The 20,494-nt window shown below is 39.3% G+C and overlaps 1 protein-coding gene across 2 annotated transcripts in view; it reads right to left on the minus strand.

The window, feature by feature from the left end:
- Positions 1-20,494, minus strand: part of KDM4B (lysine demethylase 4B) — a 74,884-nt gene that overhangs the window by 27,042 nt on the left and 27,348 nt on the right. Inside the window, exons 7-10 of one of the 2 annotated variants that reach the window (XM_042835607.1) lie at positions 18,460-18,597; positions 6,007-6,203; positions 5,474-5,506; positions 1,316-1,485 (exon numbers count right to left, since the gene is read on the minus strand). In XM_042835607.1, the coding sequence (XP_042691541.1) occupies positions 1,316-1,485; positions 5,474-5,506; positions 6,007-6,203; positions 18,460-18,597 (538 nt within the window). The remainder of the gene's footprint in view (positions 1-1,315; positions 1,486-5,473; positions 5,507-6,006; positions 6,204-18,459; positions 18,598-20,494) is intronic. The other variant, XM_042835608.1, reaches the window with a different exon arrangement.

The following is a 20,494-nucleotide window of genomic DNA, read 5'->3' on the forward strand; positions in this document are numbered from 1 at the left end:
CAAACATTAACTATTAAACCTGCATAAGAGCTTAGGGCATACAATTTAACACACTGCTGCCACTTCCAAGCTGGAGTACCACAAATTAACAATTCACACTACGCTACTTTTGCTGTGCACAAGAATGATTTTCAAACTCCTTACCTCCTAAAATCTACACTGTCTAGCTAAGAGACCACAGAACTGAAAGATCATCCCAATTCTTTACTCACAGCTTCCACTGTGAATAAATTCCACTGATCTTTAAAATTATCAAGATTCAACAAGCAGCGTGGCATCAGTTTTCTTCAAATGCAAAATAAACAATGGATGTACAACACATGAAAACAAATTCATTAATGTTTATGAAATGCTTGAAAGCCTCAACGAGAGAGTGCAACATATAAATACCAATCACTTACCCACATGCATTGAAGAAAATATATATATCAAAAAGAGCCTCCAAGGACAGACTTTTGTACTAAACACACACAAGGAACATGTTACACGCAAGATAATTCTCTGCTTTTGCAACAGGCCTTCAGTCATACTTTCCCCCAAGTGACAGAAGTCATGGTGTATTCTAACAAATAGCCTCAAAGAATCTTAGAGACACTGTTTCCAAAAGGAGGATTGTAATATAAGAAATATGTGCGCACTACAGATACTTGAATGTACAGGGAAAGACTAACGCAGCCTTACCAAAGGTTGCATAAAAATGTGGCCATGGATTCATGGAAAACAGCCCTGCCACTGCAACAGCTTCTATTTCTTTTTGCCTTCTCCCCAACAGCTTGAAACCTGTGATTTTACATGCAAGAAGTCAAAAAGGACTGGGAGATGTCATGGATGGCTCTAAGATGTTGCATGCAGCAGCTGTGGATCCCATACAACCTAAGGCTCACCTTACCCTCAGTCTGTAAGAAGTGGGAAAAAGGGTGGAAATGGCAAAAAGATTAATTGCAGAAGGGAATAAACAAAATTTTACTTTCCAGAGGGGGACACAAAATGCATTTATTTGCTATTTCATAAAATACTTTAAAATATTCCATCCCTAAAACATATTTTTGCAAAACTGTAATAGTTTTGGCAGGACTTCTAAGCCCTGCCAAGAAATCTATTTGGTTTCAATCCTTAAAGAGAGGGAAAAATCAATTGCTGCTGTAAGTGATAGCATGTTTCAGTGAGCACAGACTTAATTCTGGGTAAGACTTCACTGAAATTTCAACAAAAATAAACAACAGTTGACAAGGTATTTACAAACATGTTTTAGAGAAATAGCATGCTCCCAGTAGTTCTTCACTGAGAATCTGTCATCGCTGAGCAGAGTCCTTACCTTCTCCCTCAACCACTTTGCTTCTGTCTTCTTCCTCTAGGTCTGGCCCTCTTTTCAGTTCCTCTTTCACTTTCACATCTTCCAAGGCAGTTTCAATAGCCATGACATCCCCTAGAGACTTCTGATCCTCTGTTTTATGTCTTCTGGGTTGACTCCTTTTTCTGTGAGACCTAGAAGTAGAGAAGAGCAACTTGACATTAAAAAAAACAGCCTTCAATATAAAAAATGATCAGCAACTGAAAAAACTGAGTACAAAACAAAAAGATCTTCTTTGGAAAGAAAACACAAGGTAGCTAACAATAGCTGCAGGACAAAACAGATATCTGAAAAGAAACAGATGAACCTTGCATAACACACTTAAGATCCATTCACAGCAGCCATTAATGGTTCTGGTTTCTTAAAGACCTTTTTCCGCCATTGATAATATAAGCTTGCGAGCTGTAGTTAAAATGGTTTTCGTTTTAAATCTATTTTGCTGGTACTTTGAAACATAGATGAGAACTTGTTACAAATCTTTCTTTCTGTCTCCATTCTGTCATCTCTTTTCATTCTCTACTTGCTTCGTTTTGGCAAACCGCTGGAAGCCCACGAGCATCTTCCAGGTGTGAAGCACTACCCCACCACTGACACTTTCTCAAAACACCATCTAATGAGTTCTTGTAGAATAATCAATAGACTGAGACTTTTCAGCAGTATAATTCTCAGGGTTTAAGGTCTACGAAGAAGACGAGAAAAAAAAAAAAAAAGAAAAAAAAAAGCATAATAACACGATCAGATTAATACTAACAAACTAATTGTAACAGGGCCCAATCAGTCACAAGCAGTGTCACTAAAACAAAAAGATTGCAATAGTCACAATGCAAAGAAAAATGCAAAGTCAGAAGTCAAGATAATATATTTTGCTTAGGAGCCATGTCAGAAGCCAAGCACCTGTCCAGCAGGACAGAGAACAAAAGGACAAAATAGGCACAACAAAAGCGAAAACTTTCAAGTCCAAAGTCAGTTTAATGGATGAAAGAAAGATTAAAAAAGTGAAGAGGAAAGCAAAGAAAAGGAAATCACTTACTGCTTCCCACTAGCAGATTGGCGCCCAGCCAGCCTCTGAGTAACACCACCTTAGAAACCCAACCCACGGGCTGCTCCTCCTCCCCAGCCTTTACTGCCGAGCGTGACATAAGGCGGCATGGAACATCCCTCCAGCCTGCGCAGGCCGTTGTCCCAGTCTCAGCCTCTTGCCCACTCCAGCCTGCCCACTGGCCAGAGATACAGAGCGAAAAGGCCCAGACACTGTGCTAATGTTGCTCAGCAGCAACCAAAACATCAGTGCTATCAGCACTTTTTCGCTACAGTACCAAAATCACAGCCTCGCATGAGCGTTAATTTCATGTCAGTCAGTACACACTTTTAAAAATATCCACCAAATAGCTCCTTCGGAGTAGAGCGCAAACCTACCAAGCTTTCTTTTTCAAGAGACTAATTCAGAAACCTACAATTTTGCAGCATTCTTAGCAGAGTTGTTTTTTGTTTCTTAAAACTGGATCTTCCAAATGGCTTCCTCGTTCCTAGGCCTCTGCATCTATTACCATGTAACAAATTAAAACACCCTCATGCTTCATTCTTTTCCATCAGCTTAAATATCTAGAAAAGCTGAAATTCAGTTTCACATCCCCACAAACTCAGCTGCTAATTAGATTTGGAGTGCTGCAAAGTTAAGAGTCCTTAATCAGGCAACCATAAAGAAAGAAGAAAAAATTCAACCTGAAATGAATGATTAATAAAAAAAGAAAGTTGATCCATATGCACAGTAATTTATAATTGCTAGGCTCTAGCCATATGGTAGCACTCCAAGTATAGATGTTAACTTCGCACCTGCAAGACATTCATCAGCAAGAACACACAACTGAACCCAGAAGGATCAGCTTTTCTCTACACTGACATTCAAAGTACACAGCACCTTCTACAGAGGAGGAAAGTCAAGGCAAGAGAAGACAGACCTGTACAACTTTACCTTAACAGCTGGAACTTTCCACAGTTGGTAAAAAAAAAAGCACTGGAGTAGTATCCAGCATCAAATGTTCTTTCAAGTAAACGTGTATGGCTTTACTGCCATTGTGTTGGAACGTGAGGCAAAATTTGAGTTACAGTCCTTTACATTCTCAGTAGATAAAAAGGATGTTTTTAAAGTGCTCTTCTGGCTCTGTAGTTGTGTAAAAATGAACAAAGAAAGAAAGAACACAGCCATTTAAAGAAACTGCTTCCAGGACTACAAGCTAAAGGCTGTGCATTTCCAGTGAAGATATTCTGTAACTGAAATAATTTGCATACCAAAAATGGGCTTTTTGTGGACCAGACTAAAACACTCTCTTGCTGAAGCCATAAAATAAACACAGAGATTTTCAAGGTATGAATGACCTTAGAATAAAAATAGCATATCTCTTTGTAGAGTTTAAAAGCTTTAAGTTTCCAGGAGAGAGAGAAAAAAGCAGCATATGTACTCTTTGAAGTACAGACCACAGAGTGACTTATTTTAAGTAGGTACAACTGTGAAGATGTTTGGGATAAGGTGGATCCCATTCTTCCAGCAAAGTCCATCCTTCTGAGAAAAGTCAGTCTTCAAGTCAAGTGTCCTTCCAAGATGTAAGCATAGGAGAGAAACTTCTACTAAGCAGGATTCAACAGCTTGAAACCTGCTCCAGGATAATACTGAAAAAAATCTACATACAATGAGTAGATTAAAAAAAGTGGCTGGATGTTTTACAGTAGCTCAGGCTGAAATAGAGGAGCTTCTCTGCTAAGCAACAGTTTTCAAAAGGGAAAATAAACATGGGTGTTATGTGTGCAAACAGTAAATAATTCTAAAATACCCTGAAAATCCATAGGAAGTATTTCCATAGACTCCAAATTCACAGACGTGGAAGAAAAAGATTAAGGGGCACACTGGAGTTCAGAGAGTCATAGCCCAAAGAGCATGCATCACACCTGCTGAGTCTCAGATCACCCTGCTTTTCCTGAAACTCACGACAGAAAAAAGAAATGAAAACATTTCAGGAAAATAACCTCTGAAGTGAAGCACTATTGCTGAGGTCAGTTATCTGCCAAAATATCTACTTTATTTTATGAGCATGTCTTTAAAGGACAACATGCTTTTCCTTTTCAGCATTCATGAAATCAGGGACCGATCCTTTAACGTAGAAAAGGCAAGGCACAGATCACCATGCAAGACAAAACCAGAGGACAACAAAGACCAATGCTAGAGAAAGAGGAACACTCTTACTGCTGTATCCTTTTTTTTTTTTTTTTTCTTCAAAAAAACATGAAACTCAAATGCATTCAATATAATTGAATTGATTAGGTCTGTAATTTTAAAACTCAATGTCACTCAAAGTCCTTATCAGACACGGCCCCCAAAATCTAACAACTAATTAAAGCTTTCATTTCTGAATTTCAAGGAAATTATAACTGAATGAAAGTTATGAGCAGAATATTATTTTTAGATGAAGCAGTTAAATTTCCAGAAATTTCCAACTCTGACATCAGAAATTCAACAAACAGTAGATGTGAGCAGAATTACAAAGGAAGTATTTTGGGTAACAGACAGAATGGTGTTTAAAAAAAAAAAAAGTGTAAAGGAGCATATGGAGGAGCACCCACTTTACATCTGAGTACATTAAAGCCCTCTGATAATTCAGTTCCCTGTAAAATAGCACTCTTCAAGGAAGCACGACAAGGAATTTCTCCCACTGGAAGCTCATTCCTAACACACTCAAGTCTAATTCCACTTTCCAAGGCAGCAGCAACTTTTTAATAACTACTTACTTTGGTGACCAGTCAGCTTTATCTATAATCAGTTAATCATGGTAAAAATATCACATCACTAGCTTTGGTTTATTCAGGACATCAGCTGCTTCCAGGACTCAAGAATGGAACGAGAACAGGCAGCTGAGATTCTCCAATAGGACAAAAGAGATTGAGATCTCAGAAATCTACACAAGCACAAGATGAAGGTTATTTTGATACCCCAAGATCTTCTGTGCCCTTTCAAGGAAGCAGACATGAAACAACTAATTGAACCAGAAAAATACTTTAGGAGTTACTATTTTAAGAAACTCGATAGGAAGAAAACTGTAATCATTGAAGTTGATGAGGGAAGTAACATACCGGTGCTTGTTGTCCTCTTCCTCATCTCCTATCCTATAAAGCAAGATTCCAACAGTAAAAGGTTAGCATGCCAAATTTTCAATTCAAGCATGCTGTAATACATGAAAAACATGATGAACTTGCAGAAAATTAATACAAAGATCAAAGGAAGCAGAAAAAGGCATGCATAAAATCCCTTTTGCAATTGACAGCTTTTTCTTCTTGCTTTCTAATAAGTGCAGCTATAAATGCTTACTATAGATTTTTTTGTATTCCAGGATAAAAGATGGGATCTGACAGGGCACAGTGTCCTACTTTCAAACAATAATAATAATAAAAATAAAGGGGTTCCGTAATATTCAGAAGAAACAGAACAATGAGGGACTGCATCATCCAAGAAGAGATACAAGAGCAAGTATAAAGAGATGAGTATGAACTATTCCACCAAACTGAGAATTACAGAGTTTAAAGGGTTAGCAACTAAAATATAGTATCCAGACAACTTTTTTTGTCACTGTTTTTTGTTGTGTGGGATTTTTTTTGTTTGCTTTTACCTGCGAAGCAATTTGGCCTTCAAGTCTGCCTTCGTCTCATTCCAGGCATCTAGTTCTGGGCTAGTCAGAGCTGTGGGTTTCATGTGGTCCAGGACAGCAATGTCTTTTCCTTGTTTCCATAAATCGTAACGTTCTGGCTGCAGAACCCTCACAAAGACATCCATGGAAATCTTCACCATGTCTTTGCGGCACGTACACTGCAAGAGATTTCCAGACATCAACACCATGTGAGACCAGAGGAAATTTTTCTAATCAGCTGAGTTTGCCTTTTTCCAGAGGCCAACTGACAGCAGATTTTGTCATAAGGCCTACAGTAGGTTAACTGGGAATTGCATCACGGTCTAAGTGGGTATTTTGACTCAATGACACAAATTGCCTCCATCTGCCCCTGGCAGAAAGGGACAGCACAAGATACTGTACTGTCCCAAGGGTAGCTGAAGATTCAGTTCTCCAAAATTTTCTTCTCTAAGACCAGCAACCAAGTTAGAACTTTCTGGTACCTGATACACAGCGTATTACTCATCTACAGTGTTACAATCATAAGGAAGTAATAACTGTGGTTGATACAGACCAGAGGTCTGTTTGATCTCAGGCCTACATTCCCCTCTTTGCCTGTCTCACCTCAAGTTTCTCAGGCAGAAAAGAGATTAGTAGTACAACTGCATCACTGCAAAAGCCTTTAGGGAGCTAAAGCCTAACCTAATGTCCAAGACAGTTAAACTTCATAACTGTACACCAAGATGTGGCAGATAAATCCTTCACAGGACTGTAAATTACAAAACCAAAAATTATTTAATTACAAAACTTTTTGCTGAATACAATGCAAGACTGTCTGATCATAAGGACGAGGTCAAGCTGTGTGTGTCCAGCTACCAAAAGTTACCTGGCTACTTAGCAAACTACAGTTAAAAAAAAAAAAATAAAAAGGAGGGGGGAGGGGGGGAGAGAGGAGTGGTGGACATTGGGAAAAGAATCAGAAGAAAAATGTCACTGGATGCAGGAAACTGCCAAGAATTGCTTGGCAATATTGCTAGTTGGGAAACTGAACCCACACAAAATGAAGAATAAAAATGCAGATGTGCAGCTTGGAAAGCAAGCAGGCAGCCACACTGCAGTGGAACCGTGGCTGCTCTCCATCACTGCCTTTCTAATTCTGCAACTAAGGAAAGCTACTTGCACACTGAGCACGCTTTTACAAATGATAAGAGAAACTGTGTTGATTTGTAAGTAAGAAATAAAAAAGGCTAAAATAACATTCTGCATCTAGTCTGAATACACCTAAGCCAAAGAAAATGTGCAGCTTCCATTTCAACTAGCATACATACGTTCATTAAATTCAGCCACTAGAATTATGCTCTCATCATTGCGTATCTATACAGAGACTAGACACAAGCACTTCTACTTGGATATCTGTTTCCTATGAAGAAGTGCAGAATAAACAAACCGAGTCCTTCATCCAAGGAGATTCTTACCCAGTACACAATGCCAGACTGACTGAGCATCTGCTCTTTACAAACTTCTAACTGCAAAGAAGGCACAGGATCGACAAGGATGCAGCAATACATCAGTGGCTGCTTGGGTGCCACAGCTACTGCTTTGCTGTTGTATGGGAAGAGAGTCAGATCCCTTTTTAGTTCTGCACTAAGGTTCAAAGCATTGCATTTGCACTAAACTACCTTTCGACTTTGAGTTGAGAATGAGGTAACTATGGTGACTTCATAGGACTTTTTTTTTTCCTTAAAGCTGTTTCACTTTTCCTCCACATCTTTTCAGAACTATTCTGTCTTTTTTCTTAGCAGAAAGGCATGAAATTAAACTCACTTCTCTCTCTTCTTTCTCTTCACACTTCCATTAATAAGAGACTTATGGCTGCAGCTGAGAAACCACTGAGAGAGAAGAAAGATTCCTTCTGTAGTCTCAGCTATCCCACTCCCCTCCCAGCTCCTCCTTTTCATTTTGGTTCCCGTCTGCTTTGCTATGACTTGGAGAGCAATAACAACCTGAGTGCATTGTGTAGGAAGGAGTATTTATGGGCAGACACTTAAAGGAAAACTCAATTCATTTAATGAAAAACAGCATAAGAGAAAAAGGCTGGAAATGCAATTTGGCCAAAGAGTGGCAGGAACACAGATGGCACCCATCTTCCAAATTCCTGCCCCAGCAGAAGCTTCTCACCAGCACCTCCACCAATGTGGGCTTAAGAGATTTGTATTGAGCGCATTTTCAATCACTTTTCCTTAAGACGTTTTAAAAGCACTTCTGTACTGCTAAAAAGAGGAATACAAAGACCACCCAACAGCACAGAGCATCAGTGAGGCATGGTAATCAACCTCTTCTGCCTTTACTAAGTATGAAAAATGACTCAAAAGAGGAACAGACCACTTTCTGGTTCCACCGTGGAAGAAAGATGCTGCAGCACACAGATGCCAACTCCTTCAAATCAAGTGGAGCAAATCCCAACGATCTAAAGGTCTCAAGAACAGCTCCAACACCACAGAACCACTGGTTAAGAGTCTCAGTACAATGTAAAGTATATGCAGATTATCCAGGCACCACATGTAGAACTATTTGGATGCTACTCATGGAACTGTCCAGAGAAATGACACTGCGGGAGCAATCTTCAGTGCACCGCAACACCAGAAGCTTGCTGTAGCCAAATTCCTTTCTTCATACACAAATCTAAGATGACGTATATTTACATTTCAATTTAATTTAATTTTATTGCTTTTACAGTAGCAACCATGTATAATTTAGAAAGCCTCTTTCTCCTGGGGCTTCTTTTGGGCAGTGCAGTTATATTTCCTCAGCTGCTGCACGTCTGTCCACATTCATATTCCCAGAATGATCGGCATGTTTTTTATACCTTTCAGACACAATAAGATCCTGCTAATACAGCAGACACCTGCAAATGAACTGCAAAAAGGAATGTGCACACATATGCTAGAGGTGGGACGGGGAGACGATAAAGAAGGAGACTATGGGGAGAGAGGAGCAAGAAGACTGCTCTGCCATTAATTACCTGCTCTATTCTAACAGAACAAGGCAAAAAGAGCAAGCTTGTATTTCCCTGTCAGTGATAGCCATCTCCACATACTGTCCTTCTTTCCTTATATATGCAGTCATATTTCTTTCAAATATTCTGATTATGCAATTGTGGCCACAACCATGCATGTTTCCTAGGATATGCAATACCCACAACTCCTCCCCACACTCTCTCTCTCCCTATCTGTTTTTCTGCAGAATGTATCTTCCCTATTCCATTTTTCACCCTCAAATTCCAGCACCTTAATATCCAGTATTATTACCGTTTGTAGAAGCAACAACATAAAATGAACATAACCACACTTACACAACTTCTAAGGAGAGAAAAGAAATCTCATTTTCTTATTGTGAGCAAAAACTGAACCACAAAGCCCCGATTCAGGCTCTCCAGAAATTCCTACCAAGGCTTTCCTTCCTTCCTTTGTCAGCAGAATACAACTAGCTTTAGACCTGTGAAAGATTTAGGAGTGATATGGTCACCCAAAGCACAGACCGTGACTGAATGGCAATATGAAGGCTTGTCCTGCCCAGCTGTCAGGTGAGAAATTTAAGGAACTCGGAGAACTAATCAAAAACCTCTGCATTTCTCCTCTGCCTTTCTCCACCTGGCAGCCAGATTGCCATGGCTGTCAGAGGGACAGACTAACAAGAGTTCACTTACACACCAACACAGGTTTATGTTTAGTTCTCTGTCTTCAGTTGCAAGGTGTCCAAGACCCAAGAGAGCAAGAAGACCAGAGGAGTTGCCATATTCCCCACATTTACAGGAACCTATTTGTTCCATCTTCTGAAGACTTTTGCTAGCCCCAGCTCTCTCTTCCTGTAAGCTAATGATTTTGCTGCCCATATGGGAAAAGAACATACAAAGGCAACTTGCAAATAAAAAGAGCGTACAAAAATATTCTCAGGAAATGGAAGTGTGAAACTCTTTTCAAAAGCAGAAAAACAACATTCTTCCCCTGTTTATTATTTTATTATGTTACTCAAAGTTGGAGGCTGGTGATACATCTGACCTCTCCGAGAACTCTGTGATATCAAACATAATTCACAGTGATGGTAGGAAATTTGTGACTACACAATGCATAACCATGATCTTATCTGGTTTTAGGCTTTTTTTTTTTTTTAAATAAAAATACTTATAAATCCCTATAAGGTAACAGTCAAATAAAAAGACTGTCTCCTTAAAGTAATAAAATGAAATGATCTATGGAAAAATGTAACTTCATTCAACCTCAATCTTCAATTGCATTTTTGTAAGGATTCCTTCCCTCACTTCCCAGTTATTAACACTAAATTGAATCCTACCTGTTCCATGACATACAAAGAGTTAATGTAAAATAACACTTTTCTCCTTACATAGAAAGTCACAAAAACAATCTAATTAAATCAGCACATCTGGTTCACATGGGAAAAAAGAAACACCTCACATTCAAATTAATTTAGTTGCCAGTGCGGTTGTTGAAGATCCAACTAGCCTCCCACTTTGCCTAAATGGAAATTTAAGCAGAAGAAAACCCAATACATCCAAAGTTCCTTCAGCTATTATGCCATCGATAAATATTTTAGACTTGCATTTAAGTTTTAGTATCTGTTTCTCCATAACAATGAAGTCTAAAAGCAAGTTACTGGGGAAAAAAAAAAAAGAAAAAAAAAAAGATCGTTATATCCAAAAGGTAGCTAGGAAAATTCTTACAGCGTACTACAGAAATACATACAGAGAACACTTCTGAACTTCTCTCTATAAACTGCCAGGACGAGATATAAAGCTACAGCTTTTGGGAAAAAACACAAAATCCTCCCAGTATAATACTCTGAAACAGCTATCCAATTCACTATCCGATTACAAATGTGTTTCCTGATGTCTAATTAACGCTCACCCAGTACAACACAAAACTCGTCTGGGCTCCAGTTTACTTTCCTTTCATTCAATCCAAACTCACATTGCCACTCACACCTTACTGTACGGGAACTGCTGAGTCACGGCCTGAACCTCTGATTGATCACCTGAGGCGAGCCGTGAGTCAGCCAGAGGAGCACAGGTGAAGGCAATTCAATTCACCTGTGCTGCCGGAAGGGGTGGAGCCAGGCTGCACCTCTCCTAGACCTATTGAAGAGCTGGCTGCCAGTGGGGAAGGATCTCATCTGGAGATCTGCTCTGCTGGTGTTTTGTGGGTGAGCCTAGCATAAGGGTAAGCCTTCCATTTATTCTCTTTTGCTGTCATAGTCTACTTCGCCTGTCTTGTTTATTTTGTGATTATAATATCTTGATATCCATTGATTATACATCTTGTACAGCAATGCTCTCACGGATGCCCATCTTTTCAGAAGCAATGAAGGAACACGTAATTGCAGGTTAGTAACTGCAAGACGGGTGACAGGCATTCCATGAGTCAGTAAGGAGTTAAACTTTGAGAAGAAGTAGAAAAACTTAAAATTCACAGTTTGTGTGCTTACTAGTTGGAAGTTGAGAGCTTGTGGGAAGGAAGACAAGCCCTGACCCCCCGCTTCTACTGTAATTACAAGCATAGCTTTAAGTCTCAACAACAAACCAGTTCATTAGGAAACCCACTGGAAATCTTCCACAGAGTTTCATAAACAAAACAATTAGGCAAAGATTTCCAAGGACTCCTCCTGGTCCCTGGCTGCAAGGCATGCTTTTTCCTCGTTTGCCTCCTTAATTCACTGTCAGAACGTTCGTTCCATGCAGATGTTGTGGGCAAAAGAGTTGAGTGAATGGCAAGTGACATTAGCCAGGGAGCCAGATTTACCCTACTCCACTAAAATACTCAAAATAAAGAGGATTCTAGTTCAAGAAATAGATGTGTCATACAGATAAGGCTGAAAGGTTCAGTGCTCTCAGTAATGCTAAAAAAGAAGGATTCAGTGAAATACCAGCTCCCCTCTGTTTTGACACTCATTTCAGTACAAGGGATAAACAAAGACTAAATCATAACCACTGGGTGAAAGTCTACAGTGAATATCATTTTAAGGTTATCTCAAGCTATTATTTCTTCCACATCGTAAGTCTTGCAGTTGGTGAAAGAAGTCCACAACTGACTGGCTTTCACTGGCAGAAAGCAATGATATTTCATCGAGTCAGCACTCTATTCATGCATTAAGAAAGCAGCAACCATGAGCTGACATGGCTGAGCAAAGTTCTACAGCTCTGAAGTGACAGATGTACTAGATAACTCTTGCTAAGTGAGTACAGTTATCCTTTTATCCTCTCGCTTCACCATTGGTTTTCCAGTCACTTCCTTTATAAAGAAAGCCCAATGCTGTGATACAGCACATGCCTGTAAACCAACAGATGAAGCAGTAAAATCCACCATTTTGTACACGATGACTAGGAAAATTTCTAGGCAGTTTACAAAAACATGAATAATTTTGCTTGGTGGAATATGAAGTGTTATTTCACGTGACAACCCCCGATCTGCTTCCAGCACACTGAAATTATTTTCCCTTGTAATGACAAGTCTTTTTCTGTAAGATTTTTCAAGAGGATAGGAAGCTGGAATTTATTTGTTGCATCTTCAAATAACACAAATTAGAATCAAGGGAGGGTTGGTTCATAAATAAAGGAGGAGAGAGGCTGTCTATCTATCCTAAAAGAAACAGCAATTAAGACCTCTCTGAAAACCACACACCAAATGAAACACTTTTATCTCTTTCCAGTAATAATCCAGATCCACCTGTAAGTGTTCCCAAAGCAGTTGGAGAGTGGTGAGATAGAGAACAGATGCAAGATCTGAATCCTGATGACTGAGATTAGAACACACCCAGCTATGAGGCAACCCAGCAGCAGAACCTGCTGACTGCCAGCGGGAAACCAAGCTGCAAGAAAATGAGGAGCAGCACAGCTATCAGGGAAGACAAATAATTGAGCAAAATGGAGTTTAAAAAAAAAGAGAGAGAGACCATTCACAGCTCTAAGCACATGATAATAAGAAGTGGGGTTTCATTTTTAAATGTTTTTCCTGTACAGAACAAAGAGACAAGAATGTTAACCACATCTGCCTTTCAGTACAGCAAAGAAATTATTGAGGAGGACAACGAAGAGGTACCTGATGAGTACATGTGATGTGAACTCACAGCTACTTCACACTTTCACACTGCTTTCAAATCTCTAATATCATAGTTTCTGCAGTTCTTAAATGGAATATGCTATCTGGTTATTTATTCTTAGGTGGAACATAAAACTGTTCCTATATAAGCCCCTCTCTGGCCCTCTTGAAGCAATTCCTGTGGAGTAACACAAGCCACACAGGAAAGCACAATGCTAAGGAAGCTTTTAAAAGGCATTTCTGATGACCTTGCAATACTATTATCCCCAGAGCCAGATGACCCCAAAAGCCCAGCTCTGACACATGAATGACTGGGGCTTGTAGACTTTAACAGGGCCTCCCATGCAGCAGGGAAGCTGAGCAAATGAGCTGCAGGATGCACATTCTTCACAGAGTTGTTTACTCGCAGCCACAAAGCACGCAAACACCTCTGCACTATAAATCACAGGGTTAGTGAGGCAGAGAGGATGGGAACTTGTGTCAACCCAGCAGTATCAGTACCCACGGGTTCAGGGCAGCTTCCACCACAGAGTCCTGGAGTCACCATGAGCCAGAAAAGTTATTACCAAGCAGCATTCAAAAAGTCAAGAGCAGCGTGCTCGATACTGTACAGTAATTAAGCTAAGTGTAAATCAGGCTGAGTAGCACAAATAGGCTTAGTTTTTTTTGTTTTTTTTTTTTTTACAGCAAATCCATGACAGCACCTCCATAAGGGTGAGGACAAACATTGAGTAGAGAACTGCCAACCTGCCTGAAGTCCTTTCTGCTCTCATCTACTGGCACAAAGTATAAAATACTCCCTTCGTTGTCAATCAGGTCCTGAAGAGTTCATCATTACCTCCCGAATCAAGTACCACAGTGGCTCACACGCACCATTTCCATGGCAGTGCACCCAGATGAGGCAGAAAGTGGAGCAGACATCCTTCCTGGGGACTGGGATACTGACCACCTGCAAGGGTTTTTTTTTTTTTTCTGATGGCATTCTTGCTTCATTAACAAAAAATGACGATCCCATTTTATATTGAGAGAGATAATTCTGGCACTATCTCTGAAGTATAAAATGAAGGTATGAAAATGTCAACTCATAGTAACACTGTTGCTATCACTCAGGAGTGTCTGCTGTTAATATAAAGGAGAGTGCAATAATGGTTCCCTTCTCATCCACTTACTTTTAGTCCAGTTTGCAAAAGAAACAGAAAAATTGACCTGCGAGGTACACTTGAATTTCTTCTAAAATTTTACATCCTGAAATTTTACATTGGTCTTCTTGAATATCAAGATCACCTCAACTTCAAGAAAGACACTTTACTGAACAACTCAGCACTGAAAGGCCTGTTCAGTCAGTACACAGCTAAGACCACCCTGTTGGTCTATTGATGGTTGCATCCAAGAGTTTCCAAGAGAAACAAAGTGAACCAAAACAGCAATGCAGAAAGCAACTGCAGGCTCATGTAGTAAAACAAAAATAAAATAACCTGACATCAGGAAACAGAAACTATCATTCACATGCGTTCATTAATCAGGCTTTTCTCAACAATCAAACAGGAAAAATCATGACAAAAATCAACGAAGAACAAATGACTGAAGAGCTCTAACTATGGAGTACAAAGGAAAGCATTTCTCAGTAACTTTTTAAGTCTCTGCTTATGCAGGTAAACATTAACATACAGCATACAAAACCATCCCTATTCAGCTGTATTATTTAATCAGTAATGTTAAGGTCTAGTACAGAGCATGCAAATTAGAGCCAACTCCTGATATTTAGCTACTAAAGAGCGTTTCCTGCCAGAGTTTGATCTTCCCATTTAACATAGCAAAGAATTCTGAAATGAATTACCATTAAACACTTGCAAAGATCCAGTGACTACACTCCAGAATGACCTACGGGAACCACAAGATTAATTGAAGATCTCTCTCCCACCCATAGACAAGCAGCTGACAGATGTGCTATTCAGCCACAGATTAAATAAAATAGGTAAACTGGCTGGTCTTAAGGTCACCTCAACTGGAAAGCTGCAACACACGGCTCCTTAAGGACTAATGGGAGACATTTACATTAGCAATAAATGGGATATGATCTTTAAACTTCACTAATTATCATATATTTTTACACCAAGCCAGGTTCCACTATAGTTAGCAGAACATTTCAACAATCTGGCAGGCAATTAGCATGGTTCTGCCTATGTTTCTCAAAGGTAAGCCATTACTTTCCTACATGAGTTTTCTCTTGCTCTATGCCACTGACATATATCATTCTACTCATAACTCTGAGAACAACAATTCAAATTTAATACCAAGGATAAAGTCCAGGAGAACATTACAATTGGCTAATTTTGAACCTTACCTTGTCACCAATATCACGAGTTCTGGCAGGACAAGGGAAAAAGAAGAATCATTTTACACCCAACTGGTTTCAGTGCAGTAACACTACAGATAGAGTACTGCCCAGCAAAGAGTTTCCAAGAACTTTAAAAATAAGCAGATGAGAAACACCTGTTTGGATGTAGGCAAATGTAATCTAATTGAGCCTGACAGCACAGACATCAATACAGTCATTTTCAAGATTTAGGAAACCTGCAATAGTTAAACAAACAAACAAACAAACATCTCACACTCCAGGATGCCTCTCTTCACAAATTTTTTCCTTAAATGTGCAGGCAGATCAGGTGTACAGAATCAGCTGATGTTTCATTAAAGTCTCTGTTTAACTTAAAATGGGATTTAAATAAACCTTTAGCCCTTTCAGTGCAAAAGCATTCATACCTCATCTGCAGCCCGACAGTAAAGTATCAAAGGGTTAATTAACACATATGCAGTGTGTGGTTTAGGTAATATGAAATGGAAATGTATGAATAGACAAGTGTCAGCAAGTGCAATGGAAATAAATTGGGCATCTCCTTCCACACTTCAACTTTCTCTCTCTAGATTTGCTCAGAGCTCTCTATGCTGCTTGTTCAGTAATTTCACGCTACGCTGCTTAACAATGTAAGCATGGAGGCTCAATCTAAAACTGCACTTCCCAAATGTCACTTGTTTGCAAACACATGGCTGAACCCAAAATTGCTTTCGATATTAAGAGTGGTGCCTCCTGGCACTGTTGTAGTTAAAGGTCTGTCGAATTTCCATGATAAACCCCATTTTCAGGGGTGTATAACCATGACCATTTGCTACAGACAAACCTGGGATTCAAGGCCACAGCAAAATTATTTTTTTTTTCTTCCCAAACCAGATTTGAGGCCTCTTACAGGTCTAGTTTTTTCTTACCAACCCTGTAGCTCCATAACAAATTCAAATGTATGATTCCCTCTTCACGCTCTACATGGCCTTAGAGTCTACAGCTACTCCACATGGCCCAGTCTAACACCATGATGGAAAGATTACAAACACCAACTACGGATTCAAATACCTGAACACATGTAAGGGACAGAGAAGATAAATGCATGACTTTTCAGAATGAGGATTTTTTTGTTATGAGAATCGTTTTGGCTGCCATTGCTAGCAATTCAGAGATTTTACCTGCCTGGCACAGTGATTATGCGTTATTTTATACTTCACAGCACAAACAATAGCATGCATAACAGAAAATGCTTTTAAACTACCGTAGTTTCAGAAATGAAATAAAATCTACGTGTTTATTTTAGAAAAGGAGGGAGTTCAGATGCCGCATTTCTTTGTTAACAGTGGACTCCATGAAACTATGGGCTGAATATTACTAAAAAGAACAAAGACAGACACTTCACCTTTCAGTCACCAAAAGGGCTGAAGTTACTTTCTGTATGATGAGCTTCTCAGACACTAAGTGCTGTGACATTTTATAGTCAAGGACTGCCTGTCAGCAGTTGCTGAGGCAGGACATAAATACAAAAAGGGGAAAGCTTCAAAAAAAGGCTCCTATGGGCGTAACAACCGTCTTCCTTTCCTAGCTGGGTTAATTATGCTTACTTACAAAAAAGGAAAACTAGGGAAACAGCACTGGCTTTTTTCCTCCCACGATTCTAGCAGATTCCTTACTGTCTGCAGTGCCAGAAACAGCACTAGCGTCTAGAAGCAGAAAGCAGTGCATGGCATTAGTCACAAAGCAACCACTCACAGTGATTAACACGCAGCATTCTAAATATAATTCTGCACAGATAGCTTCAGCTTAGGTCAATCGTGGCTGAAGACATTACAGCAAGAAGATGGAGGTATCAAGAAAGCACAGTCAACAACCGTAGGATCCCAAAGCAAAGACTACATTCAGTAATCATCTACTGTTTCTAGAATATAAACCCTAGTAAAGGAAAACAGGGCAGCATTACATTGTTTCACAGGATGAGGCACCAAGGTACTTGCAGTGCATCTTCAGCAAAGTTGTATTTGCCCAGAACAAAAGATGTATTATAAAAGTTGTGGAGTCAAGCTGAGTTGATGGAAGAAAAATAAGTGCAGAAGATGATATAAATGTTATTGTAGAATGAAAACTAAGACTGCCTTTCTGGAAAGGAGCGTCTGTGGTGATTTTAAGTTCCTACCCAAGGTTATAATTTCCTAAAGATTCTCAAAACTGATCCCCAATTTAAAAACTCATGAAGCAGTCATACCTCACTGCACCACATCTAATGTACCAAAAACATCAATACATCAAAACAAACCCCTTTAAAGCAGACTTAAAAATAAATAAATGAATAAAAATAAAAAGCCAACCACATTAATCTGTTTGAAATATAGGTCCATCGCTACTAGTAAAAAAAACTAGACAACATCGTAGGCATGCTGTCATGGAAAACTGTCACTGCCTTCAGAACTGTCAAAAGTAATTCAAACAAGAAATTTGCCCTGATGAAATAGCCACATGGAGTCATTCCACCATGTTTCTCCTCTTCAGACATCATTGAGACCTTTTGTACTGTGCATTTTTTAGGGAAATTTAAAAATGTTAATTGGTTTTAAATAACCATTTAAAAATGGTTACTAGTATACTCCTATGAAAGTTTAAGATGCCTCTAATTTATCCTTTCTCCTGCAAGGTGTATACCCTAGGAACTGTATTCAGTTACATCAGTTACCTTATCCACCCTGAAATGCAGTTTTAATGCTTCAGAAAACCAATCCAAACCTTCTAGCTCCAAAACCACCTCTACACAAGGCTTATGTACATTCAGCATTCAAGAAAGGCATTCAAGAAAGACATGTTTGCCCTCAAAATGTCATGAATTATCAACAGGAATAAAACAATAACATGGATCAATGAAAGTACATTTTCAAAACAAGGACATTTTCAGTTTGTTCAAAGGGAGAAGTTCCCCACCCAATCATTACTTTATGAGCTCGTGGTTTTAAGTAACGCCCCAACCAAACAGATACCTACTTGGGTTGCCATTTTTCCGTAGTCAATCCAACGCAATGTGGCAAAGTTGGTTGACTCAGCACAGTTGAAGCCATGATTGAAGCCAGCATGGTAACCATAAGGAAATGTAATCATAAACTCTCCAGCTTCCTGGGTGATCTGAAAAACAGAAATAAAAGGACAGCCTACATCAGATGAGCAGAAAAAGCACTGTGAAGACAGTTATATCCTCCTTGTTAAATCTCTCTCAGCAAGAAGGCAGAACAGTCACAGCCAGTTCTCGGCTATACCTACAGCAATTTCTTCTTAACTGTAGAAATACTGAAGTAGTTCTACTAGTGAAAACAGACAAAGGACAAAAGAAAACAGTACAAAGGACAGAAGCTGCTATAAGATCTTAACTCTTGATATAAAGGCCCCAGTTATGAAAAGGGTCCCAAGCTGCAGCATTCCAAAAGATGCACAAATCTTTTGCTTGCTGTCACTTCATCCCTTGTTAAGTTCATACCTACTCTCCCACATCATGCTAGTGGGGCCAAACAGACTGCATTTCCCACCTACACATGTGCTCTGTGCTGCAGTGTCCTACTGAAATACATAACTTTTCCTGTATTTATTTCCTCACTTATATGGTTATCATTCTCATTTGTTCACTTGTAAGTCAAACAACCTAAAAAATCTTAGCCTGCTATTTGTCCACCTGAGTAAAATTAAGATGAAAGTAAGTAAAAAGGATTGAAAACTGCAGATTACAGCTGTAATCAGAGGCTGAACGATTCCCAGTACTTCTAGAAAATCACCTTTTAAAAACCTACAAAGAGAAAACGTTGTGAAAAGAATGTCCCTGTTAAGCAACACAAGAACAACTGGTAGCAGCGTAACCAGCTTAACCTGCTAGCTTCCCAAAGCATAGGGTACCATCTCCTCCCTTTAACAGATCAGAAATATGGCAAAATTTGACCTTTGCCTGTCTTTCTAAACTGGAAGTGCTGACAAAGCTTTCGTAACACATCTGGCTTATTTCCCACTGACACTAACCACAACTCAGCAGTCTGGAGCCTACTGAGCCTTCAAAGAACTTTCACATATAAACACAGGAATAGAACCAAGCAGAAAATGTTATCAGGAATTAAACCACTGGCCCACTAGACTGAGCCCAACCTTGTTCATACTACGAACATCAGCAGAGAACAAAACGAGAAAATAAATGCAAGATTTGATAGCACAAAAGCTTCCAGATGAGGGGTGCTGAAGCACGGCCTGCAGCGCGTCCCCTCCCATCCCTCCATACATCACTGCACAGCAGTAGATTGCTAACTTCAGAAAACAGAAAGATTATGTTTCTGTCACAACATCTACATCCTGGTGTCTTCATTTCAAGCCCACAGCATATGTCCTCCATGTCACTGCTGTCAACATTATCCCTACAATAAATTAGAAAGCACTCGAGATGATGGATAGGCCATGCAGAAAAGTAATAACTATTGAAGAAAAGCCAGCACAAACTGCCACTCATGGAGAAAGGCCTAAATTTACTGACTTATGCAAGCTCTTGCAGAATACGTGGAGAAATCAATAGGAGATTATAGAAATACACATTTTTAATTATTAAAAAGCCCCAGTATTGATCTGCTTTTTTATTTCGAGAAGTAAATACCATTATAGAGATTTATAAATGCGCACTTATTCACTTCATTGAAACCTGCCAGAAATGTAGATGAAGGGATCCTATCTCTATTTCTACAGAAAAGTGGCACACATTCCCTGTTCCTGAACAATAGCAATCCTCCTTCAAAACCTACTTTTCAGGATAGGAGTTATTCAGACATGGACTGCTCTGACTAAAGAGATCTCCTCCTCCTCTTCACATTTAAAAACGTCCTTCCAGTGAGTGCCATAGAAAATAGAGAATATGTAAACACATACACAAAAAAAACCACATTTGTGCCCCACATTCTGTAAAACAGGATTAGGAATTATATTTCTTTACGTGAGATGTTAACAATACCCCTTGTTTAAAAAAGTTTGGTTTTGACAGCAATATTGTTTATCTTCG

Source organism: Centrocercus urophasianus, unplaced genomic scaffold (genome assembly GCF_019232065.1).
Source record: "Centrocercus urophasianus isolate 14NV4802_14NV808 unplaced genomic scaffold, USGS_Curo_1.0 seq_54, whole genome shotgun sequence".
Classification (NCBI taxonomy): domain Eukaryota; kingdom Metazoa; phylum Chordata; class Aves; order Galliformes; family Phasianidae; genus Centrocercus; species Centrocercus urophasianus.